This window comes from Cricetulus griseus, chromosome 3, assembly GCF_003668045.3.
Source record: "Cricetulus griseus strain 17A/GY chromosome 3, alternate assembly CriGri-PICRH-1.0, whole genome shotgun sequence".
NCBI classification, from domain to species: Eukaryota; Metazoa; Chordata; class Mammalia; order Rodentia; family Cricetidae; genus Cricetulus; species Cricetulus griseus.
This window is the reverse complement of record NC_048596.1, coordinates 201896899-201923524: the sequence shown is the minus strand read 5'-3', so window position 1 is coordinate 201923524 and position 26626 is coordinate 201896899. Positions and strand designations below refer to the sequence as shown.

Genomic DNA, 26626 nt, shown 5'->3' with positions numbered 1-26626 from the left:
TTTCAGAGTTCCAGATCAGGTGAAGATGGTCCAGCCCAGAGCTCACAGATTTCCATATACATGGAACAGCTCATCTCCCCTCCCACAGTTGCTCACTCAGCTCAACAAATATTTGTATGAGTTTATATTCCCTGAAGCCTCAGCATGTGTGGAGCCAAGCCACAAACAAAGCTGTGAGTACAAAAGCCAGAGAGCAGAGCACTATGGGAGCTGGCCAGCCCACAAGGCACAGCACTCACCCACTAGGGGCATTTCAGATCTGGATTCACACACTACTATGGTGATTTGCTTGGGATGTTCCAGCAAATTAAGCGCTGACATAGCATCCAGAATCTTTATTGAGTGTACATGTGAAAATGTTCAGCGAGAACAGACAGCTGTAGATTTTTCAGATTTCAAATTGAGCCACAAATTGGAGCCTCAACTGCCTTTGTGGATTTATCAAATGAAGAAGAAAAAAAGCAAATGTCACTTCCCCAGGACACATCCCCCATAAAACAATCTCCTGTTGATGAAAATGAAGATTTCGTAAGCAAGGAGCAAGAGCGTGTAAGACTGGTGGTTTAACGGCACAGGGTGGTCAGGAAGGTGGGTAAGAAGGTAAAGGCACTTGCTGCCAAACCTGATGACTGAAGTTCAATTCCCAGAAGGAGGAAAGTAAAATCATTTGGAATTGTTCTCTATTGGGGCTTTGAAGGTCGGCAGGCTGGTGATGTATCATATCCTATCACTTTCTAGCTGGGAAGATTCTGAATCACTAATTTTCACTCTGTGAAGTCGGGGCTGCAGCGTCCTCCCTGGGAAATGCCCCAGGTTGGCCTTGAGAGCAGAGAACAAGCTCCCCACACTCTATTTCCCAACAAAGGCAAGGATGTATCTTCGCCAGTTCCTCTGCTCCAAATGACTCCAAAAATAATATCCTAATCTCTCATTTTCTTCTTCTTCTTTTTTTTTCTTTGGGTTTTTTGAGACAAGGCTTCTCTGTGTAGCTTTGGAGCCTATCTTGGCAGTCGCTCTGGAGACCAGGCTGTTCTCGAACTCACAGAGATCCGCCTGCCTCTGCCTCCCGAGTGCTGGGATTAAAGGGGTTTACCACCAGTGCCCGGCTCATTTTCTTCCTTTGTAATGGTGGGACTGGGTCACTGAGGTGTGTCCTTAGGTGCTCTAGCTCCCCCAGCCCCTTCCTATGTCCCCCCATGATTTTTGGCAGCCATGCCGTGAGACACTTTGCTCTCTAACTCACTCTCCTCATCATGACGGACAGAACCTTGCAAAATCAAGAGCCAAAATAAATCCTCTTGCATTGTTTCCTTTCTATTTGGTCACAATGACACAAAAGCCTGGGTATGGAGGTGGTCACCTGCGTGTTCAACGTCGGTGGGAACATAGCACTGAGAAGTGAATCACAGCCTCAGATTCTGCAGTAAATATGGGGTCAAGAAGGACCCATCTGCAGATGGATTCTTAGGGACTTAAGGTTGCCTTGGAAGAAGACAGATCAAAAGTAGACTCAGGCTCTAGTAATCCAATGTTACAGACAAGTAAGAACATTTCCAGTGACAGCCACTGATGTGGAGAAGGGACTGGGGGTGGGGGACACTGCTGATGAAGGCTGGGTGAGCACTGGTCCTGTAGGTTGTGGGCCTCTCTAGAGTTACAGACAGAAGATCTCTTCAGACATGCATTCTTGGCAAGCACTGCTGCCCTAACTGTGACCTCCATATGCTGCCAAAGCCAGTTTCCCCGAAAGGGTGTCTGAGACATGAGGTGACACTGGCAGCCTCAAGAAACCCAGCACTGAAGCACTGGGCTATCTATTGGTGGGTCCTATATCTTTGAAAGCTGACACAGACAGCAAAGAGCCCAGGTCTCTGATCACTCCAGAAGGGAAGCATATCAGAAAACTCTGAGGTCATCCACAATCCCGCTGTGTTCCTTTTAAATAGAAGGTCCTCTCTTTTTGAAACAGTTCTAATACAATGTCCTTTTGCTAGTTCTTAAAGGCAAAAAAGCTGTCCCCTTTTCCCCTCTCACAGCGAACACACCAGGATGAAATAGGAACTTGCTCTCCCTGTTTTGTGATGTTCCCTGCTTAACTTTGCTATGCAAGCTATCGATATTCAGGCATCACCCACATCCTCCGCTGTTATCAGATTTTGTCCAGTTTATCCCATGGACACTCTGGCAGACTGGGCCTGGATGCTGTTTCTATCTTTCAAAAGCCCGTAGTGGGGAAAGTGGCCAGTATAGAGGGATTCAGCTACCAAGACTTGGCACAACAATCAATGTGCACTGCCAAACCAGACCACCACCATGCTTCTCCACATCGGCCACTGGCCCTGCATGTTCCCACTGGCTTCTTTCATGTCCCCGTAAGTCTTGCTTGGGGGATAAATGTGCCCTCTAGAAGTTCCACATGTGTGGTGGAATATTATTTTAAGGTGTGTGACTTTTGTTTATGCTGCATTTGTTTAACTCTGTGAAGCTGTGTTACTCTATCTAAAACACCTAATAGTCTAATAAAGACCTGAATTGCCAATAGGGAGGCAGGAGTAGGTGGGGCTGGCAGGCAGGGCAAATAAATAGAAGGGGAGACGAGAGAGAACAAGAGAGCAAGGGGAGTAGTATGTCAGGGGCCAACCACCCAGCCAGCCACAGAGTAAAAGTAAGATATACAAAAGAAAAGGAAAAAGCCCAAAGGCAAAAGATAGTCAGGATGATTTAAAGTTAAGAAAAGCTGGCAAGAAATAAGCCAGCTAAGGCCGGTTGTTTATAACTAAGAAAAGGCCTCTGTGTATGATTTATTTGGGAGCTGGGTGGTAGGCCCCTCAAAAAGCCAAAAGAGTAAAACATCACACAATACATACGCAAGCCTACCATCCTGATACCAGCCCCTCAGCGTCTCTACAGGCTCCATAGTAAATCTGCTTTCCTGAATCTATCCTGCCCCCATCCCTGCATCAAAGTTCTCCATGGGGATTAAATACAATAACATTTCTACATGTCAATGTAGATAACTGGTCTTCTAAGTGACACAAAAAAACAGAGAGATCAGAAATACATGGGTGTCTTAATGTCAAGTTTCTCTGTCCAATGATAAGGGACCTTATTGTATCTAACTTTACAGGACTCAAACAATTTAATCAATGAAAAGACAGGAGAATTTGGTTTAGAAGTTTCTCTGTCTTTATACCATCTAAGGCATGTTCAGGTTTGGCCATTAGACAGGAACAACTACACTTCTGGGGTAGAAGTCTGTCTCCCCCTTGTATTTGTGCACAGGTGCCCTAATACATTTCACAGTGACAGCCACAAGATGGTCTACAGCTGTAATGGAGCCCGCAAGACAAGATGACCTTTCTAATTGTCATGGCAAAGAGCACAATTGCAACTGACTTTGAAACATACCGTAAACTCATTATGCTAAGATAGAATAGCTTCCATTTTGGGGCTCGCTATGAATATTAATGTCAGAGCTCTTCTTGGAAAAAAATGTGCTCTAAATTTTATATTGTACAAAACCCTTTTAGTACCAAAGAGGGTGTTTATTTATAGTCTGTGGGCTTCTTCATAGATACCATTAAGGATTCCATTAAACATGGCAGAACAAACGAACAGTCACAGAACATGAAGGCAGGAATAATGACCACCCTTTCAGAATCAGGCCTGAAACCAGAAGATATGAGCTGAAAATGTAGGCAAGGAAGACAGGGGACATGGACAGAGTTGGTCCTGTGTAGACTCCTGGAGTCAGTAAAAGGCACCACAGGGGATGCAGTGCATTACTGGTAATCAGGATGGAGCTGGAAGGATGCAAGGAGTAGGTGATGGGAACTAAGGATGCAGAATACTCCAGAAGAGGAGGGAAGAGCCATGGTGATGGATGAAGAGAAAAGCTGGTCCTCTGCTGCATGGTCCAGCAGCATCTCATGCCTGTGTCCACACAGACTGGGAAGGGTTCTTTGGCTCCACACCAAATGCCCTTTGCTATCTGGGCACAGGTGGGAAGCAGATGAGAACCAATTTTGTCCACAGAGAAGCCCATGACAGTTTCACAGGCCATCCTTCCCACCAGCCTTCAAAATCAGGGAAAATTTTTGTCTGCCATTTTCTAGAGACACTCTCCGTTAGCTTCTATGGTCACATATGCCACTAACCCAGGAGTTCACAGCACAGTTTTGGAAGAAAAAAATCTCTATGGCCACAAAATACTGCTTTAGTGGCACTAGTGAAGTGAACAGGAAATGATAACGGGAAAGCAAGCTCAGTGTTTCACCAGCCAGGAAATGCATGCATCTCTCCTCCCCTGTATGTTAATGGTAGAGATAGCATGAGAAAAGCCCTTCCTCAGACTTAATGAAGAAGGGATTTGGTTTATTAAGGTCTAACATCAGCAGTCTTCTGTGCAACACAGTCACCAAATGCCAGGCCCTTCAGTGGGCTTCTGGCCATCGCCAGGCTTCCAGGTCACCCTGCTTGTACTCAGCTATGGTGGTGAGATTGAGGGATGAACCTCTCATGTTGGGAATCCAATCAAACCGAACAAAATCCTATGTCAAGGTGAAAGCTTAGATGCAACGGATTCCTGCTCAGGCCTCGTCTTGTGGAACCACAGGATGCAATCCTCTTTGTCTCAGTTTCCCTGGATGTGAAATGGCCCTCCCATCAATCAGAGCCAGAAGCATTAGTGGTCCAGGGATGAAGTGATTACGTGTGTGTCCAGCACTGAACAAAATGCCTGCTTCTCAGAGGAGATGAGAGAGGAGATGCTCCTGGAGAGGGTTGATGACATATCAGAGGCTGTTCCTTCTCTACGAACTAAATCTGACTCCTCTGTGCACAGACAATGCACCCAGAAATGCAAACTGAGAGCACAGTGAAGATCAATGGAAGATGGGGCCTATGAGGAGCTGGACAAAAGACATTACCAGTCATAGAACAGGGCTGTTTCCACCTAAATTCTAGAAACCATCAGAGTAACAATTACTTTAAAATCATTAGATACATTAGAAATTTGGACCATAATTCTGAGGCTGTTTGACTGGCTGCCATTGGTTAATCTCAGGGGTAGGATTCAATCCAACAGTGACCAAGGAGTATGACAAGATCTGCAGTGCACGCTACAGTTCCCATACCTAGGTAACCTGGCCCAAACCCAGCAGTGAGCTGCCGTCTGAGAAGCAAGGAACTCTGCTAGAGCCTTCTCAGCATCATGAGTGTGTGAATGTGACCATGGACCTCTGCAGTTTCCCCACGCCCAGACCATCTGGAAGGTGGTTGCCAAGCACAATCTGTGAAACTGAAGATCTAGCAGATGTACAAAAGAGACCCTATGGCATAGAGCCAAGGTTCTCCTCTAAACAAAGTGGCTGTCACAGAGCTGAGCACTTCGATTTGGTATGTCATACACCAAAACCATCACACAGTCCCATGGGGGGGTGGAGCTAAAGCATTGTAAAGGAACATGGAATCAGGGAACACAGACCCAGGGAATGTGAAGCTAGGGCACACAGAACCAGGGAATACAGAGCAAGAGACATGTAACCAGGAAAATACAGCTACTGATCATGGAGGTAAGAAACAGAGTCATGGAATATGGAGACAGGGAACTGACACAGTGACTTGACAATGAAGATTGACCACCACACATGCTTTATTCATCCCAGTCACTTTCAGTCTCACCCAGCTTTGATCCTGTAGGCTTTCAGAGATCCTTACCTTTCTATATCCTTACTTGCTTTTGTGTTCCTGAATCCATGCTCCCCAGCTCTGTGTTCCTGGCTCCATGTTCACTGGCTCTGTGTTCCCTGGTTCCATTTTCCCTGGCTCTGTGTTCCCTGGCTCCATATCCCCTAGCTCTGTATACCCTGGCTCTGTGTCCCCTGGCTCCATGTTCCCTGGCTCAGTGTTCCTTGGCTCTATGTTCCCTGGCTCTGTGTTCCTGGCTCTGTGTTCCCTGCCTCTGTGTTCCCTGGTGCCAGTTTCCCTGGCTCTGTGTCCCCTGGCTCTGTGTTCCCTGGCTACATGTTCCTTGGCTCTATGTTCCCTGGCTCTGTATTCCTGGCTCTATGTTTCCTAGCTCCATGTTCCCTGGCTCTGTGTTGCCTGATTCCATGTTCCCTACCTCTGTATTTCCTGAAAACCTTGTGCTATTAAAGGAGAATGAGAGGAGGGACAACAAATGAAATAGGACTAAACCTAGGACATGGAGCCAGATGTGGCAGCACACATCCTTAATCCCAGAACCCAGGAGGCAGAGGCAGGCAGATCTCTGAGTTCCAGGACAGCCTGGTCTACCAAGTGAGTTGCAGGACAGCAAGGGCTACAAAGAGAAACCCCATCTCTGGAAAAAAATTAGAACATAGTATGTCCTATGTGGGGTAAAAACATGTTTCAAGGAACACTAATCAAAATCACTGAATCAAAACCACCACGGGAAGTTACATATAATAAAAACTGAGGGGTTTTAGGGACCTTTGAGGCAGGCAGAGTCATGGAATATGGAGACAGGGAACTGACACAGTGACTTGACAATGAAGATTGACCACCACACATGCTTTATTCATCCCAGTCACTTTCAGTCTCACCCAGCTTTGATCCTGTAGGCTTTCAGAGATCCTTACCTTTCTATATCCTTACTTGCTTTTGTGTTCCTGAATCCATGCTCCCCAGCTCTGTGTTCAACTATCTTTTTTTTTTTTTTTTGCTTTTTTAGAAGGCTCATCATATCATATGTTGTGGAATATTACTTAGCTGTGTAAAAATGTATAACATTTGTTTACACTGCACTTGTTTAATTATATAAAAATGTATTGCTGTTTCACCTTGCCTGCCTGAGGCACCTGATTGGTCTAATAAAAAGCTGAACAGCCAATAGCTTGGCAGAAGAGTGATAGGTGGGGCTGGTGGGCAGAGAGAATAAGTAGGAGGAGGAATCTAGAAATGAGAGGAGAGAACAAGGGAGACAGAGGAAGATGCCCAGGGCCAGCCAGTTGCCAGACAGACAGACATGGAGCAAGCAGTGAAAGAAGGACATACAGAATGAAAGGAAGGTAAAAAGTGCTGAAGGAAGCATAGATGAGAGAAACAAGTTAAAATAAATTATAAGAGCTAGTAAGGGCTTTTGGGAACCTGTTCCCATGCTGGATTACCTTGCCCAGCCTTTATGCAGGGGGAGGAGCTCAGTCCTACCTCAACTTGACAGTGCCATGCTTTGTTTAGGCCCATGGAAGGCCTGCCCCCTTCTGAATGAAGACAGAGGAGAAGTGGGTGGATGGGAGTTGGGGGGGGGATGGGAAGAAAGCAGGGGAAACTGTGATCAGTATGTAAAATAAATGAGAAAATGCTAATTAAATAAAATTTTAAAATAAAAACGAAAGCAGGAGATGAACCTAAGATAAAGCTGAGCATTCATAACTAATAATAAGTTCCTGTGTCGTGATATGGGGGTTGGTGGCTCAAGAGAAAGCCTGCTACAAGCATATCTGATGCAAAGTCCTTAGCACTTGACACTAACACTGTCTTCTGTCTCTTCTTAACTTTTTACTTATCTTCATCTTTGTCCTTATTAGATGAATTTCCTAGGTTTCTGTTTCCTCCTACCCCCATGCTAGAGAAGAAGGTAGGTCTGAGTCTCGTGTTCTTATTTATCTAGGAGGTTTCTCCTGAAGTTAGCTGGTGAGTATGGAGGGCAGCGTCTACATGTGCAGAGTGTGCAACGCATGGGCTCTCTAAGTGAGACACCACAGCTACAGATACAAACACACCTTTGTAAGGGCCGCACCTTGGGCATCAGAATAAAAAGAACCCACATCCCTTCATTTCAGCACATTTCCTTCTGCTGGCTAATTCAAGCACAGAATTTAGGAGGGAATCCAAAGCTAAATGCTGATCTTGTCCATGCGGACATCTGGTCAACCCTGAACCATCAGTAGAAAACTGTCAAGTCACTGCCCTTGTGTCACCCTACCTGCTTTCTACCCCACCCCCATTCTTTAAAGAGGGTTGAGTTAAGCAGGAGGCTGTGGACCAACAGCCCATAAATATGAAATCCTGCCCTTTAGCCTTCTCCCTGGAAACTGCTTTCTGAACCTAATGATTCCCAACAGGGAGTCCCAAAAGCTCACCAGCTGTGGACCCAGATCTACTCAGGCAGCCTGCAGAACTAGGAGAAATGCATTACCATACTAATGATGTCCTATTTAAATTCTAGCCCTGATTACTCTGTGATGAAATCTCTTCCCTCCACATTGGTTTCTTTATATCTGAGTTCCAGTGTGAAATCAACAATATTAATAAAGTACAATACAGATTATCAAGTTATACACAGGAGATGGAGAAACAGCTGTATAAATCTTAAGGTTCTTTTTTTCTGGAAAAAAAACTAAAATCAGTTACTAATTTTTTACACCCAACCTTCCCTTATTAAAAAAAAATTAAATGCATATTAATGAAAGGCTGCTGGTTAATTTCTGTAAGTATTCATGGGATGCAGGAGACATTTGGCTTTTCATTTTACTCCACTATACTCAACATTCCTCGGAATTTAAATGTATGACTCGCAGTCTCAGAACTAAAGTCTTTCTTCTTCTCTTCACAGGAGTGTGTTACCATAACAGAAACCTATGGATTCAAAGGCAGTGGCCATGTCTGCCTCCCTTTGCCCTTGAGATTGTCATGTTTCTGTTCCTTTCCCATCACCCCAGTCTGAATAACTAACTCGAGGCTAAGGATGCGGCTTGGCTGGTAGAGTGATTTCTTGGCATGTGCAAAGTCCTGGGTTCAATTCTAGCCCAGCACAAACTAGTTATTAGGTGCTGCACACCTCTAATTCCAGTCCTGAAAAGTGGATGCAGGAAGACCAGGAGTTCAAGGTCATCCTCAACTACACATCAGGTTAAAGGCCAGTCTAAACTACAAAAGACCCTGTCTTAAAAACTAAAGCAAAACAATAAATATCCAAATAAGACCATGCCATCATCACCCAGGAAAGAGTCACCCTTGTCACTGCTTTCATTATACTGGAAAGAGGATCCAAGGTCTGCACCCACAGTCCAAAGTGAGGAAGAAAGAACACTTTACCCCACTATCCAGCCCCTGCAAGTAAACAAAGACTTGTGGCACAAGGCCATCATGCAGGGTCCCAAGATAACCCAGTAAGACTTACAGGCAGTGTTTTGTTCTCAGTGAATTCACAGAAGACACAATGACATCTCCATGGTAAGACAGGCCAGTCCATCTCTGATGGCCCCCAGGGATGCTTCCTATCACTAAGAGCTCTCTGTGTGAGCAACACTGCTGATTGGTCCTTGGACCAGAAATGTATGCCTTTTTCTATAGAAACAGAAACTTAGACCTTCACAGGGCACACAACTGCCCAGGGTAAGGACAGTTCTCATCACCCTTGCAGTTGACTGCCATCACCATACCAAGGTCAAGTTCACAACAGTGTGGCAGTAGGAAAGCATGTGCAGATTCCTACAGGGAGCTGTGATGGAGTCAGCTATGTTCTGTCTTTGTGCCTCCTGGCTGGATCTGGCATCTACATGTGTGTCATCTAATAAGGGGCTCAGAAGAATAAAACAAGAGAATTCAAGTCTCTGAATTTAAGAGCTGCTTATCCATCCCAGCACTGCTTTCTCCAACCCTTGAAACCATTGTTGGAAATCAGATATTTTTTAATGTTTTATATTGGGGTATAAAGATAGCTTAGTAGATAAAATGCTTTGCCTTTGCAAGCACAAGAATCTAAATTTAATCCCCAGTGCTCACATTAAAAGTTGGGTATAGAGATGCACAATGGTAATCCCAGGCCTGTAGATGCAGAGACAGGATGACTCCTGGGGCTTTCTGATCAATCCAACCAAACTGGTAAGTTCCGGGCTAGGGAAAAATCTCAAAATAAAACCAAGTAGAAAGTGCCTAAGAAGTGCCAGCCAAGGTTGGCCTCCGACCCCCACTCACATATGTGTGCATACCTAACATACACCCAGATGAACACAATGCTATACACTGCTCATTTCTGTTTTATCTTAAGAGGTTTTATCTATGGGCTGCACAGATAGTGCAGCAATTAAAAGCATGTACTCCTCTTGCAAAGGACCTGAATTCAGTTCTCAGCACCCACATCTGATAGTTCACAAACTGCCTGTGACTTCAGCTACAGGGAGAGTTGTGGTACATCCATGCCTATACGGGCACAGATTAGCCTGTTCTTGAACTTGAATACAGGGTCCCCTCTGACTTGCTGACTCTCAAGGTTCAAAAACAGCTGAACCCAGACTATGATCTGGTTTTATTGCATTCCAATAGGTGAATTTTTCTTCTCAAGGATTTATGTTAGTTCTGGTTATGCAAATGTATATACATCTCTGCATATGTGTGTCCATGTGAGCACGGTACCTATAGATGTCAGAAGATGGTGTCACATCCCCGGGAGCCACACAATACGAGAGCTGAGGACCAAACTTGGGTCCTCTGCAGGAGCAGTACATGCTCTTAACCACTAAACCGTCTCTCCAGTCCTCAGAAATCCATTTTCTAATCTTTATTATCCATGTCCTTACCAACACTGGATTGTTAATTTGGGTGACCCAAATCCCCATCTCCTCAGACTGGTTAGCAATGAGCTTCAGCCTCAAGCACATTCGAGAAACACACAGGGAGAGGGTGGCTGACCCAGCATAATCCCAACACGAAGCACACAGATTCCCTACCACAAGCCATCTGCAGTTTAGAGACGTCCCGTGTAACAGTCTCCCGTTCTGCTTGTTTATGTTTTATTCATCATCTTGAAAGTATTTAGTGAAGTAACAATGATGAGATTCAAAAATACTGCACAGTGCTTTTTTTAAAAAAAGATATTAATGGCTTTCAAGAGCTCACTCACTATTCAAATGAAAATATATCGTTGGGTTACATTTGCTCAAATCTGTTTACATCTTCTTTATCCTTAGATAGAATCCATTCCCCCATTTTGTGTAAAATCTGAGTGATAACACTATGAAACATTTCATTTTTTCCTTATTCATAGATTTAAAAAAAACAACACCAACAGCAAAAGCCTGCTGGAGATCCACCCTGCTTGATTCTCTCATCAATGAAGTAAGCCAGCATGCAGGGCCTGGGGGGCCTGGAGTCCCCCTCAGCACTGTGCTTATATGGACACTCCACACACAGCCTGCATATTTAGCAAAACAAGAAATAAATAAAATGTTTGGCCTTTAAGAGTGAAGGGAGGGCTGGGATGTGTGAGATGGCTCAACGGGCAGAGGCCTGGGCAAGCATGGTGAGCCCATGTGACAGTGGAGGAAGAGAACTGACTCCTGAAATTTGCTCTCTGACCTCTGTGTGAGCAGCGCATAATAATAATCAAGTTTTAAAACTTTTTAAGGAAATAAAAAAGGGAGGGTCAGAGAGATGGCCCAGTGGTTAAGAACACTGGCTGCTCCTGCAAAGGACCCGAGTTCTCTTTCCAGCATCCACATGGTAACTCTAACACCAGGTCCAGGGGACCTGGCGCCCTCTTCTGGCCTCCATAGGCACTGCATTAACATGCTCAACCTCTCCCCTCCCCAACACATACACACTTTAAAATAAAAACTAAGTATTTTTTAAAGATTAAAAGAGTTAAAGGAAACAGTGCTCAGCTCTGAACTGTTGAGCCAGCTGAGGCGCCACTGGCAAGAGACACCGTGACCACTGGCCATCTCTTTGATTCAAACATGGGGAGAAACTACACCTCACACAATTCATTAGAACTGTAAAACCTAGTTTGTTCATCCCCAAATGGCATGCCTAACCTCTGCCAGCTGGAGATACATTTTCTTGTTTGGACTTGGAACACTAATCTTCCCTGACATCAATTTATGGAACATTCAGGTGGCACCGGTTCTTAAGTGGAACTTAAGTGGAACACAGGGCATATATTGTGTTAGCCCTTCTGGCATGCCAGTACCTGGGTACAGGACACCAGTCCTTCCTCCTGGGGAGAGAATCAAACATCAGAGCATAGCCCAATAGAAGAGTCACTCCCTCAGCATTAGCCTGTGACCTGCATCCTTGCAGGACCAGGGAGATACCTTCAACTCAGGATGTGCACCCAGGGAAGAAGCTCCACAGCCCACCACGTTCAGCAGCAAATGCAGAGCAGAAAATGGGAAATTTCAGAGAAAGGGAAAGTGTCCCATTTCAAGAGCAAAGCAAATGCTGATAGGTGACCCCACTCCATTGTCCAAGGCTCTGGCCAACAATGTCCCCCATGAACTGGCTAGGTGCAGTGAGGTGATCTGACCACATGATCTAATAACATCATCACTAACTTGTCCTGAGGCTGTGGCTGGGGGCTACTCACTGTGGGCGGCTTCCTGGAGTGCCAGGTCCTGTCTGCACCTGATATAGTCCTCTTTGACACTGCCCAGTCTTCTGACATTCCTGGAGCTGAGTGCCAGCAGCCTGCCCAGGAGCAACTCTAGTCCTTCCCGCTCTGACGACAGTGCCCAAATCTCCTCTGTGAGCTCTTTGGCTGTAAAGAAGTGGCTTCCTGCAGTACAGGGTGGGAGACAGAAGAAAAGAAGATTGTGTGTATGTGTGCGTGTGAATTGCAGTAGTATTTGTATTCTTGAAAGTTTCATACAGTTATACAATACATATTGATCATATCCATCCATGGCTACCTCCTTCCACCTCCTTCTAGTGCCTACGCCCTGTCTCCCTCCCAATTTCTTATCTCTCTGCCGTTGTTGTTAATAACCCCATTAGTGCAGTCCATATGCACACGGGTGTGGAGGCCATCCACCAAGGCATGAGCAACCCACCAGAATCCATTTCCCCAAAGGAAAATGATTCTCCCTCCTTTAGCAGCCATCATTTATCAATGGTTCCTCCAATGGGTGTGGGGTCATTTTAGTGCCTCCCACATCCATGCTAGATTTGTAAATGAATTGTGGGATTCTTGAGTATGAATTTTGGGGACAACAGTATCCTGATGCCATATCAAAAGATTAGGGACACCTGAAAGGGATGCCGCTAGAAATTCGGGGCCTCTGAAAATGACCTAGAGATGTCCAGCAGGATCAGGACAAGTCCCAGGTATCACTCCACTCAATACCCAAGGTCCAAGGGCTGACACAGCACAGCAGGGTGGAAAGGTACTGGCCTTGCAGTTAGACTTCAGCTAAATTGAATTCCTTCCCCTTATCAAAATGCATGACATATATAATGGCTGCTCTTAGCACAACTGGGAAGGGTGAAACTGAATTGAGGAATTTACTCCATCAAAGCGTCCTGTAGGTGTGTCTGTGGCATTTTTCTTGATTGCTTATTGATGTAGATGGACCCAACCAACTGTGGGTGATGCTCTCCTTAGACAGGGTATACTGGGTTCTATGAAAAAAGGTAGCTGAACAGGATCCTGAAAGCAAGCCACTAAGCGATACTCCTCTGTGGTCTCTGCCTCAATCTCTGCCTCCAGATCCCTGCTTGAACTCCAGCCCTGGCTTTCTTAAGTAATGGTCTATGATCTATAAGCCAAATAAATCCCTTCTTCCCCAAGATCTTTTGGTCAGTGTTTTTATCATAGCATCAGAGACCCTAACAAAAAATGAAAAATAAATGAGCACATTTGGTATAAATGTGCTATGAAATATGATCGTAATAACACCTGAATTGCAGGTGGCTGCAGGAACCACAGGTGGCTTGGTGCATAAGAAAGAAAAGCCATAAAGCACCAAATAAAATAGATGGTGAGCGACTGGAGTGCAACAAGGAGCAAGGTCAGGTACAAGAATCAGCTGCGTGTCTAACAGCAGCAGCAGGCCACTGTGAGACAATTTCTCTGAAATATAGTTTACAGCATATTTTAAGACTAAAAGTATGTAGGGAAGAATTTAAAGCATCCTATGCAGATGTGGAAACTGCTTTTGAGAACCTACTGAGAGGAAATAAGACTTAAATAATTATGGAGATAAACTATAAGCGTCCACTGGAAAACTTGCTACTCCTAGGGTTTCAATTTGCCCCAGATTGATGCATAGATTTAATACAATTCCTATCAAAATTTCATGAGGCCCTTTGGTAGAAATAAATGGGCACATCCTAAACTGTAAAAGAAAATGCAAAGGTCTAGATAAGCCAGAGCAATCGGACAGTCTATATTTTAAGACCCCAGCTATCACTACCATAAATCAGGACTGTGTGCATCTGAAAGCAGATAGGCATGTTGGCTGATGGGTTACAACACAAGTCCAGAGACGGTGAGTCCTCCAAGAGCCAACTGAGTGCAAAGCAAGTCAACAAGGGAAAAAAAATCATCTCAATAGATGTTGCCAAAATAACTAGTTACTCATATGGGGGCAATGTGAACCCTGATACATACCTCAGACCACACACAAATTACATCATGGGTAAAACATGGGGCTCAGACAAAGTTCAAACTATGAAGTTACAAGTAGAGAATAAGACAGAGCAAGGTACTAGCTTTGGAACAGGCAGAGCTTTGCAGAGGACACAGATCACAAGAATCAAAGAAAACCCTGATAAATGGGCTTCATTGGGATGATAAGCTTTCAGCACATAAATGAAGCTAAGGCAGGGGAGCTGAGTGTGGTATACCTGATACTCCAGCACTTGGAAGGTGGAGGCAGGAGGATCAGGAATTCAAAGCCAGCTTTAGCTATACAGTAAGTTTTCAGCCAGCCTAGACTACCTAAAACTGTCAAAAGCCAAGAAATGAGAAAAGAAAGAGGGGAAGAACTAGGGAGGGGTGGGTAAGGGAAAGCAAAGGAGAGGGGAGGGGAGGTCAAGTCAAACTGGGACAGATCATTTGCTACAGATAACTGACAAAGGATTCACTTTTACATCTCAACAATTAACACCAACGACAGCACTGAACATGAACAAAGACTCACCAGGCCTTTTACAAAGGGCCGTAGGCAGATGGCCAATACACATATGAAAACATGTTGGATAATATTAGTCACCAGGAGTGTAAATAAAAGTCATAGAGCCCATTTCAACCCATTCAAATGGCACAAAGTGCTAAACTGAAAATGGTCAACATTGGGCTGTGTGTGTGTGTGTGTGTGTGTGTGTGTGTGTGTGTGTGTGAAATTCTCTGAACTCCCAAACATGCAGAGATGTAACCCCACCAAGAACACATCTGCCAATCTGTCCTAAAATTAAACATATCCCTACACTTAGTCCAACAAGTTTCCATACAGGAGTGTCCACAGAGGACTGAAGACACCAACCCGGAACACTCCCATTTGACAGCTCCAATTGGCTTTACTCTGGAGCCTCTGGCAAGGTGCTTGTGCTCCTGTAAGTGATCCTAATGAAACTCACTGATTCACCACAAAAGAAAGGAGGGAGCGAGGGAAAGGGGAAGAAAAAAGGAGGGAGAGGGGGAGGGAGGGAGGGAAAGATGGCTCAGTGGTTAAGAGCACTGGCTGTTCTAGCAGAGGACCTGGGTTCAAGTCCCAGCACCCACATGATGGGTCACAAACATCTATAACATCAGTTTCAGTTTCAGGGGATCTGGCACCCTCTTGTGGCCTCACAGGTAAGCACACATGTGGTTCACAGACACACATACAGGCCAAACACATATACAGTTGAAATAAAATAATAAATAGTAATAACAACAATAATACAGGGAATGAAGGTAGAAGGGGGACTCTTTGGAATGAGGTTGATCACAGGAGTGGGTAGTGACATGAGAGGGCATGGGAGATGAACATGATATACATGTATGAAAATGTCATAATGAAACCCACTACTGTACATAATATATGCTAATGAAAAACTTTTCTAAGAAGGAAATCACAGGATCAGCCTCTCCTCCTCATGTTCACTCTGTAGGAGGAAGATTACACCCCATTCTGTCCACTCAAAGATGCATCAGGTTTTGACAGGAACATCTGAGATAGAAGGAGTCATCCAGCGGCCAGCATCCAGGAGAACGTGAGGAGTCCATTGTTCTCTGTGGCTGAATGTGGTCACCAGTGACGCCTGGTGTTCCAAGGCCCAACCTGAGTAAGGCCGGTTGACTTCAGGTTTTTGTGAGATCAGGAAAGAACTTGCATTTAAAACTGTATCACTGCCCCACCCCAGACTGGACATGGTCATCACACTCAGGAACTCACAGTAGCTGGAGTTTCCTGCACAAGACCTGTAGTATATCAAGCCAGTCGCATTCCTGCATGGATAGGGGAGGAGCTCATGGGCCCACCCCTAGCTGAGACGCTACTGGATGGTAATAGCCACTGGAGAAAGGGAACCTTTATTGCAGGTGTCGCCACAGGTTAAATTATTGATATGCCAGTAGCCCCAAAGCCATGCTTATTCAAGCAACTCTAATTAAACTCAGTGGATCCTTTTAAAAAAAAAAAAAAAGGCATGAAAGTCAGAGGGTGGCTTGTTAAGAAGGAGGAAGGGCAAAGAAGGAGTGGAAGGGAATAAGAGGGGATAGTGGGGGAGTGAAGGTGATCAGATATATTATGTGTATGTAAGAGATTTTCAAAAAATAAAAACACGAAGCTAGGTGTGAGCAACCTGGAAGAAAATCCTACAGAAGACAGTTCAGAAACTGGGGAGATGGCTCAGCCAGTAAAACACTTGCTGTCTAAGCATAGGGCTTGAATTCAACCCATTGCATCCAAGTAAAATGCTGTGTCTGGTAGAACATTTGTAATCCCAGCACTGCAGAGGTGGGAACAGGAGAATCCCTAAGGCTCGCTGACCATCCAGCCTAGCCTAGCTGTGGATCCCTAGGACCTGGACCTGGTAAAAGACTTTGTCTCAAAAGAACATAAATAATAATAATAATAATAATAATAATAATAATAATAATAATGATAATGGTATATATGGTTACTAAGCAACATCTGAGATTGATCTCTGGCCCCCACATGCACACACATGAGCACATGCACACATATGCACACCACAAACACAAAACCAGAAAACCTTACAGAAGTTACCACTTATTCTTGGAGGAAAATTTTGCAGCCAACAGCTCTGTTGTAGAATATTATGTTAACTAGACAAAGATATGTTACATTTGTTTGTGAAGCAGAGTATTCCTTTAACTGTGTAAAGGTGTGTTACATTTGTTTATGCTGCTTTGTTTAATGATGTAAGGCTGTGTGTTTAATTATGTAAACATGTGTTGCATTTGTTTCTCCTTGCCTGCCTAAAGCATCTGATTCGTCTAACGAAAAGCTGAACGGCCAATAGCAAGGCAGGAAAAAGAATAGGCAGGGCTGGTGGACAGAGAGGATAAATAGGAAAGAAAAGAATGAGCGAAAAGAAAGGAAAAGAGAATGAGCGATAAAGAGAGGGACACTGCCAACCAGACATGAGAAACAGTGAAAGTAAGAAATACAGAAGGAAAGAAAAGTAAAAAGCCCCAAGGCAAAAGGAAGATAAAGAGAAAGTTAATTTAGGTTAAAAGAGCTAGCCAGAAAAGAGCCTAAGCTAGGCTGAGCATTCATAACTAATAAGAAGTCTCTGTGTCATGATTTGGGAGCTGGGTGGTGGCCCAAAAGAAAAAGCCTGATACATCTGATGACTTGGGAGGATGGAGGCTGAGTGAAAACATCTACCTCAGAGATTGACAACCGGAAGATGTCTAGGAAGCCTTTGATGATGAAGATGAAGGCAACTGAGTAAAACCTTAACCAATTCATTGTCCTTTTAAAGGAGTGGTATATGATCTTCTCCAAGTCTAAATGCATCTGAAAGAACTCTTTTAACACACACCATGAAAATGCTAATCCAAAGGCATGGTATCATTGTTCAACTTCTTATATTCACTGAAATACACATTGTTTTCTTGGCTTCGCAGTTGAGAAAACTGAAATCTAGAGAATTCCATATCTTGATGAAGGTTGCACAGGAATAAGCCACCATGCAGGCTTCCAGCCCAGGCATCTATCTGTAGCCCTTCCCCTTAAACACTACATTGTTTACTTCTTGTTATCTAAGAGGTTGATTTCAAACCCCTCTAAATGCTGTGGATATCCAGCCACCACAGGTCCAGTTTGAACACATGGCATACATCATTCTGTCAATGAAACTCATGGTTTCTGATCTCATGAAGGCAACACAAGAGAGAACTAGGCAGTGTCCCAGCCCTCTGAGAAGTGACTGTTAAGGTACAGGGGACAAAGTGTTCCACAAAGAACCGGTAAAAACAAGGCAGGGAAGACGGATGGTACAGTCTGTACAGCGTTTGCCTTGCATGCATGAGGACCTGAGTTTGATCCCTAGAACCTGTGTTAAAAAGAAAAAGAAAAAAAAGTACACTTCCTCCTATAAAAATTCCTAAAGAAAAGACCTCTGCAAAGGACATGGAGGGGTGACTTATCCTGGAAGTAAGTCCTAGACCCTGAAGTTATCAATGCTTTAATGCTGGGCCTTTAACAAAGCTCCACCATTTTTTAAACCCGGATCATTCAGTGACCCAAATACCTGGAGGCATGTGTGGTGGGAGAAAGGAATGTTTAACATGGAGAGACTTTAGATGGCTCCCCAGAGAGACAGGAATATCACAGTTGGAGCCAGGGAGTACTGCTACCCCGCCACACATAGCATTGTGCTTGAATTTGAACTCACAGCCTAGCCCCTGACAAGACTTGCTCTGCACACTCTAGGCATTCCTGAACCACCCCCCCTCCCAAAGACTCAGAATATCAGGGCCAAATCTGAAGGTGTCTCAATGATGACCCTGACCTCAGTCTATTTATTCTTGGTTGGGGGTAAAACCACCCAGCTCTGCTGGCAGCCTGCTCTTCCGCAAGGCAGTTGAATGGGGGCCTTCATAGGTTTGCTGAGACAACAGTGAAAAGAGTTTATCCTGGACAAGTGTGATGACCATGCTTGAAACCTCAGTTCAGTTAGAAGAATGGCAAGTTCCAAGGCCAGCCTGGTCTAGTGAGAGTGGACTTAAAGTTATAAAATGAAATGAAAATACACTTAAAACACAGATTTTTTAACAAACCACAGAGTCACATAACTCAATGTATGCTGACATCAAGGCTGGGTTTCTCATTCTCCCGTTTTCTGTCTCTTTGGCATCTCTGAATCATGGTATTTACCTCCAATATTACAGAGAGTGAGGATCAGTTTGACCCATTCTCCTGTCCCCGGAGGTCATTTTCTGAGAACCTTGTTTTAAGCTCCACAGAGCTTGTCTTTTGCAGACTGTACCAATCTTCCTGATCACCCAGGAATGGTGCTGATGACCCCCTGGGTCTCTGCCTGAAGAACCTCAACTCAGGGGAGTGACCTCTCCATTCCAAGTGTCCATGGGATAGTGCTGAACTTACACTTGGTTCTTCTCATTTTGTGTCAGACCATAGACACAAATCATCCCTCAACGAAGGGTGCTTGCATGGAACATGAAATGCCTCTGGCTTCATTTCCATCCCTATTGCTATGCTTGAGCCTTCCATTGAAATATCCTAGGCTGTGGGTTTAGAGAAGAGACTCAGCAGTTAAGAACACAGGCTACATCCAAAAGACCTGAGTTCAACTCCCAGCACACACATCAGATGGCTGCAATTGCAGACAGTTCAAGCTCAAGAGGATCTAATATCTGGTCTCTATGAGCACTATATTCATAGTCACACACACACACACACACACACACACACACACACACACACACACACACTCAGAGCAATGGACAGGCAGCACAGACTGGAAGAGGTCATCAGCAGTATGAAATGGCCTCCTATGTGAGGGACCCGGTCCTGGATATACAGGTAGACATGAGGCTATACATTCCCCAGGCAAGGGTTCCTCAAGAAAGGTGCTCTGTAAGCAGCCAGATGCCCTTCAAATTCCCAGTGGGGAGAGCTGCCAACAATCCCAGACTGCACCCCAGCTTAGTTCCAGGCTCTCAGAACAGGCCACAGGAACACTGAGCAAGGAAGCTCCTCAGCCTTAGGGACTCCAGGCAACAGCAGGTGGGCCACCACATCATGAGTCAGGCTCTGGACAGGGGTGGAGGGCTTAAAACAGCCCAGCCAATGAAGCTTTCCCAGTTTCCTCAGCCAGCCAAAGATCTAACACTAAAAACCCCATGCCAGTCTGCAGTATGCCATCTTCAGTCTCTAGCTGTGCACATGTGTACATATGTGCACATACCCACACACAGACACACATGTTTACATATAGAAATAAATTATCTTTTTCTAAAAAGTTTAAAGATTTTCTCTGGGCTTCTGAAGACAGGCTGTTGATGATGGAGTAAGGGAATTCTGACTCTTGGGTCACACTCCTTTCTTCCCCTAGGTTCCACAGAGGCTCACCCACCTGTTCTCGACTAAGAAAAGCAAAACCCTAACTCGGAGACAAGACTCATTCCATCTTCTTTTGTTCCCTCTCTGCAAATGAGGCCATAACTCCAACTAAGTGGCACGGGAGGCAGTTACGAGGCAGGCCGCACGCTCACCCACCATGTTCTAGGGTTGTAAATGCCACGCTTGGCTGCATCGGGGACCAAGTGGCTCGTTAGCTGCAGCATTAGTGTTTAACGACGTGAGGAACAGAAGCTGCCAGGCACCACGCTCCTTCTTAAAACACCATTGAAAACCCATATGTGTAATTATTACACCTTCCTGTTTAATTCTGATTCCCCTGAAGCCTATGGACTGAACGTTCATCCAGCCTGTAAATCTCAGAGATCTCTTCAAGGCTGTCATTTACATAACTGAGCTAAAGATCCACCCATCACACCCAGGGGAGTCTGGACACCAGCCACTGGTCTGCTAAATCCATGAATCTGCTAAAAGGACATAACCCACAGCCTTGATCACCCCACCTCTCCGATGGGCTCTTAGTCGCCTTTCCACCTGCCTAACACTGCTATTACAAATATCAAGTCAAACAGCAAAATGCCTGTGTGTGTGTGTGTGTGTGTGTGTGTGTGTGTGTGTGTGTGTGTGTGTGTGTAGGGGAGTATCTGAAAATAGTAATCAAATGACACAGCAAGATACTATATGTTTATGTTCTCAAGCTATATGCATAGGCAGAAACCTATCCACGAAGAGCTGCTGGCATGAAGAGGCTGTGATCTGAGACACTACCATGTTCTAAGTCCAGCTTTCTTGGTGTGTGTGTGTGTGTGTGTGTGTGTGTGTGTGTGTGTGTGTGTGTGTGTGTGTGCTAGGCACTGACCTTGAGCCTGGGACTTTGCACATGCTAGGCAAGTGCTCTACCATCAGGCTCCCTCTCCATTTCTCTGAACTTATTTTGAGACAGTCTCTCCAAATCACTCAAACTGGCTTAGAATTCACAAGACCAGGCGCTGACCTTGCAATCCTCCTGCATCAGCCTCCCAAATAGCTGGGATGACTTCCACATGTTAATCAATGACAAAATATGAGCACCTTGACAGTTACCTGATATGGCCAGCATCTTGGCTTCCAGCAAGGCAGGCAGACTGGTGTCAAGGTCACTGAGTCTCCTCCTCAGAGAGCTGCACAGCCTCTCACCTGAGCACACCTACAAGGAGAAATGGCAGGAATCAGAGTCCATTGTTACCAACCAGATGACAGAGGGAACCTGGTCTGAGGGGTCTGGGTTTCTAAGTCGCTGAGCTGATTGATAGAGAATAAGCAGAAGGCGGGGCTTAGGAAGCAATGGGATTAGAAAGACAGCAAAGAAGGAAGAGGGGAGCAAGAAGGAAGAGGAGGAGAGGGGACAGGAGAGAAGGAAAAGGAAAGGGAGTAGAGGCAAAAAGGAGAGGAGAGGAGGGAAGGAGAAGAGGAGGAGGGGAAAGAGTAGAGAGAGGAGGGGGCAAACAGAGAGAAGAGGAAGGGAAGGAAGGAAGAGGCTAGGAAGGAGGAAGAGAGGCTGCCACTGGCTTGGCCCTCAGCACACCCCTGGTCCTCACAGGCTGGTGGGAGCTCATTCATTACTCCTGCCTGAGCACTCAACCCTCACAGCCCTGGGATATATGCCCCATGGTGCCCTGGGAGGAAAGGCCTTGCTGATTTCCTGTCCCTTTCCTTCACCCATTCTTCTCTGGCTTCCTCCCCAGCTTTTATTCCTCTGTCTCCTCCCATCTCTCTACAATGATGCCAGCTGTCCATGAGTAGGGACTCTGATCTGTCTGGCACACAGTAGGCAGTCAACTTAGATGTGGCATTTGACATCAAGGTCAGAGGAACCTGCCAAATGTCATTACTAGAAGACTCTGGAGACTAGAGGGGCAGATACTTGCTGGAGAGTCCAGACATGATGCCATCAGGAAGACTTGTGAGTTATCAAGTGTCCCTGGACTCCGCACACACCACCTATGTGTTTCTTCCTCACACACTGCCTGTTTTACTTTGAATTTCAAAAACAACAAAAGTCTTCAACCTCAGTCTGGCTTCCCAAATCCCTTTAGGTTATTTTTTATATTGAGACTAAAACATCACAGTTTTTCTCTTACTTAAGACTAAAAGCTCTTATTAATCTGCTATCTATATTCAGATTAGTGAAATACTTATATTTTCAGTTCACCAAAAGTGCTCAACACAGTTTCTGTAGGGATAAAAACGGTAGGCATTTTGGGGAAGTCCACAGAGGATGTAACCCCCAAGAATCATTTATTTATTTATTGCCAAAATAAAAATATATGCAATCCCATTCGGGAACTGAAAATAATCAGTTCACTTGGACTGAGAGCGCACAGAAGACATGGGATTCCATCTCCCCCACTCAGTCTACATCTTGAGGGGTACAGCCAACTGCGATCAAACAGAAGCTACCATCAGAATCAAAGCAGACCTCACCCAGTCCCAAAACACTCTGCAGGCTGCTGTGGTTCATTGCCCCTCTGTGCCTGGGATGGATTTTCCAACTTTGCTTTGTGAAACTCACAGCAGGCACAGTCAGTCGGCCTCTGCACCAAAGCCAGCACAAACTGTTCATCCTCACATCAGTCATACACCTTGAGGCTCTTTCAGGAGTCCTGGGATTTGGGAGGATGTAGAACTAAGAACTAAAGGGAAGATGTCCAGGGCCGCTTCCCCTGGCCCTGTCTCAGTTGGTTCAATGCTCCATGACAGCCCCCACCCATCCTTCCACCTACAACTGTCATCTCTGGAAGGTCAAGGACTCATCAGTTAACTCTGTGATACCAACCAGAATTCTCAGGTCTCATCTAATCCATGTCTAACATTTCTGATTTTAGTTAACAGTGTCTCTTAATCATAATTAGGTCAGTTTCTCCTTTGCTGAGAAAGCCCATCATTCAAGCTACACTATTAATATGAAACTGCCTTTCTAAATTTTCTGATTAAATTGCACTCTTTCAGTCTCTGCTGGATATAATATAATATCTAGCAATCTCTAGATATCCCAATTATTTCTAACTATTTCCATCTCATTTATCCCTTAATTACCTTTGGTTTGGGTAACCCATGAGAACCAAGAAATGTAATGAGTATAAGGAAGGTTGCATCTCACTCTGAAAAGTACAGGGGTTGAGCATCTCTCTCTCTCTCTCTCTCTCTCTCTCTCTCTCTCTCTCTCTCTCTCTCTCTCTCTCTCTCCCCCCTCTCTGGCGTGTGTGTGTGTGTGTGTGTGTGTGTGTGTGTGTGTGTGTGTGTGTGTTTGTTGAGCTAAGCCTCTTGCCTCATGGTCACTTATCAGTCATCAGGAGTTAGAGTTTGGTTAGGATTAAGGTTAGACTTCCCAGGTAACGAGTCAGTTTGGTGACATAGCCTCCAATGCTCACATATGTCCAATGTAATATACACATACCCACCCCAGAAAAATCTGCATGTCTTCCTTATTTACAAATAAAATTAGCCCCTGGGGAACTCATTAAAGAACGGAAGTTTTACATTTACATTTTAAAATCTAAGGCACGGGCTCCTTAATTTGATAGAAAAGCAAAGTCATTATAAGTTGACTATAAATATCTTGGAGATGGGATGTGCAATGGTGTGAATGCTTGTGTCCCCCAAAAGTCCATATGCTGAGATCTTCAGCTGCAGTATGAAGATGGGATTAGGAGGTGGGGCTCTGGGAAGTAACCTAAGGGTAGAATCTTATGAAAGCATGGGTACCTTTAGAAAAGGGCCCTGGGGGGATGGTGCTCAGTCAGTAAAAGTGTTTGCTTTGTAAACAAGGGGACCTGAGCTGGATCCACAGAGCCCATGTAAAAAGTTGCACATTATGGCACAAACTTGTAATCCCAGAGCTGGAGAAGTAGAGACAAGAGGATCCCTGCAGCTTGAGGACAGCCAGTGTAGCCTAATCAGTAAGCTCCAGGCCAATGAGGGAGCCTATCAAAGGAGGCAGATGGCATTCCTAAATAGAACACCTATGACTGTCCTCCAGGTACACACACACACACACACACACACACACACACACACACACACACACACACACACACACAATAATAATAATAATAATAATAATAATAATAATAATAATAATAATGAGACCTCAGAGCGGCCTCCTCTTCTCTCTCTCCATCATTTGAGGACACAGCATGGAGCTGGCATCTGTGCCTGATAAGAGATCCCCACCAGAACCTGGCCATGCTGGCACCTGGTCCTCAGCCTTCCAGCCCTGAGAGCTGCCCAGCCTCAGTGCTTTGCGATTGAAGAACACAAAGACAGAGATCAACTTGACAGGACCTAGGACCACCTCAGAGGCTGTCTCTGAACATGTCTTCAAGATTGGGTAAGGGAGTTGGGAAGACACACCTTAAATGTGGGTTGTACCATCCCATGGGCTGCATCCTGGACTGAATAAAAATGAGAAGATGAGCTGAGCTCCAGCATTCATCTCTCTGCTTCTTGACTGTGAATACCATGTGACCAGCTGCCTCACACTCCATGCTTTCCCCCACTATGATGGACTGTACCCTCAAACTGTGAGCCGGAATAAACCCTCCCTTAAGATGCTTTGTCCAGTATTTTTGTCACACAGTGAGGAAAGTAACAAATACAGACAACAAATAACATTAGCAAAATGATCCGGAAAACTTAAAAACAAAGCAAAACATTGCATCCGCTAAACCATTTCCATTTTGAGAAGCCTGAACTTGAACTCCCAGGAGAAGCAAACTTCTTCCCTCCTAAAACCCTTGTTTGTCCACTCATTTGTTTGTGACAATATCTTGCTATGTAGCTCATCAGGCTGGCCTTGAATCCTTTGACCTTTCTGCCTCTGGAATGCTGAGATTGCAATTATGAGTTATACAAAGGCATGCAAGCATCCCAACACGGTCCTTTCCCAGCCTCTGGACTAAAACCCCTTCTGAAGCCAAGGTCAGCAGTCCATTTGGAAGTGACCATGAGTGGAGACTCCCATGGAAGCAGCAGCTCCCTCTCCCCAGCTCTTCTTCTCTGCCACAGTCTGGGAAATGTCTCCACAAAGTCCATTTCCTCTAAAGCCCAAGCTGTTGGTGATCTGGATATGAAATTAGGTTAGAAGAAAATGGGAGGAGGGTGGGCTTACCTGAGCGGTGATTTCTCTAACAGCCAAGTTCAGTGATTTTGTCCTTTCCTGGAGGCTAGAAGGATTAGAGCAGAATGTTGGTCTTCTTGACACCAAGGTGGAGCTCTATACATGTAAGACACTACCAATTAGAACCTTCTATTACCCAAGGAACTGTTAGCATCTGAGTGGGCAGGTCAACAATTCAAGAAGGAATGCCTCCATGAAAGTAGACAGACATACATATTTCATAGTTCTCAAGAATGACTTGACTGGGTCAGCTGGCATTCCTTCTCTCCGGTGTGTCCAACCTGTGGCACACCAGGATAACTATGAGTGCTCATAAAGTCACTTAAAACACCATGGGGTATATTTGGAATTTGTTATATGAACCTTGTGATAATAGTCTGACATAGTTAAAGATTGGACATGCCTGTGAGTCTCTACATATACTAGCTTATTCATACAATGTCCCCCCAGACTGTAAGTTCCAAGTGAACAGCATCCATCCGCTGGGCTCACTCTCTCATGAGAAAAGCTCAGGGAGTGGGTACACCGGGAGCAATGAGAACACCCTGTCTAGAGCCCACCATTCTGTGGATGTAAGCCTTGCTTATTCTTCCAACCCATCAGGGACAGTCAGGGAGTGGGGGCAGTGCTTGCTTGATACAGGGTAGTCTGCAAGAGGAAAAGGTCCCAGTTTCCAGAGTCTATGCAGGGGATGGGGATTCCAGAAAAACCTTCCACACCAGGGAGAGCAAAGTGTAATTCAGAGATAAGCTACCACCAGTAGATGCATGTAGGGGTTCTTCTCTGGCTATAAGACCTGTTGAGGGATGTTATCATCTCTACACATTTATGATTTCTGAAACCTAGGCAAGCTGGGGTTGCAAGCTCCTAGACACTGTGGCAGGCACCTGCCAGCTTTCTCATTTGTAAACTGTACCAGATGAGGGACTACTGGAAAGAGTGAAATCAACCCAAACGTAGACAGTGAGCACAGGCGAGGAGCACGGCACGTGGCCACAGCCTCTTCTGAGTCAGGAGTCACCATCTGGCAAACATGAGTGCACAGATAGGCCTTGGGGGAAGCACTGCCGACCTTGGTTAGATGGAGACAGGCCATTGTGAGGGAAGGTCAGTCTGGATGTCAGCTTATGTGGAGAACAAGACA

General features: G+C 45.1%; 1 protein-coding gene across 1 annotated transcript in view; it reads right to left on the bottom strand.

Annotated features, from left to right (window-relative positions):
* Disc1 (DISC1 scaffold protein) overlaps positions 1 to 26626 on the bottom strand; it is a 173269-nt gene that overhangs the window by 91006 nt on the left and 55637 nt on the right. Inside the window, exons 6-8 of the mRNA XM_035441703.1 lie at positions 25474 to 25528; positions 21408 to 21510; positions 12353 to 12541 (exon numbers count right to left, since the gene is read on the bottom strand). Of these exons, the coding sequence (XP_035297594.1) occupies positions 12353 to 12541; positions 21408 to 21510; positions 25474 to 25528 (347 nt within the window). The remainder of the gene's footprint in view (positions 1 to 12352; positions 12542 to 21407; positions 21511 to 25473; positions 25529 to 26626) is intronic.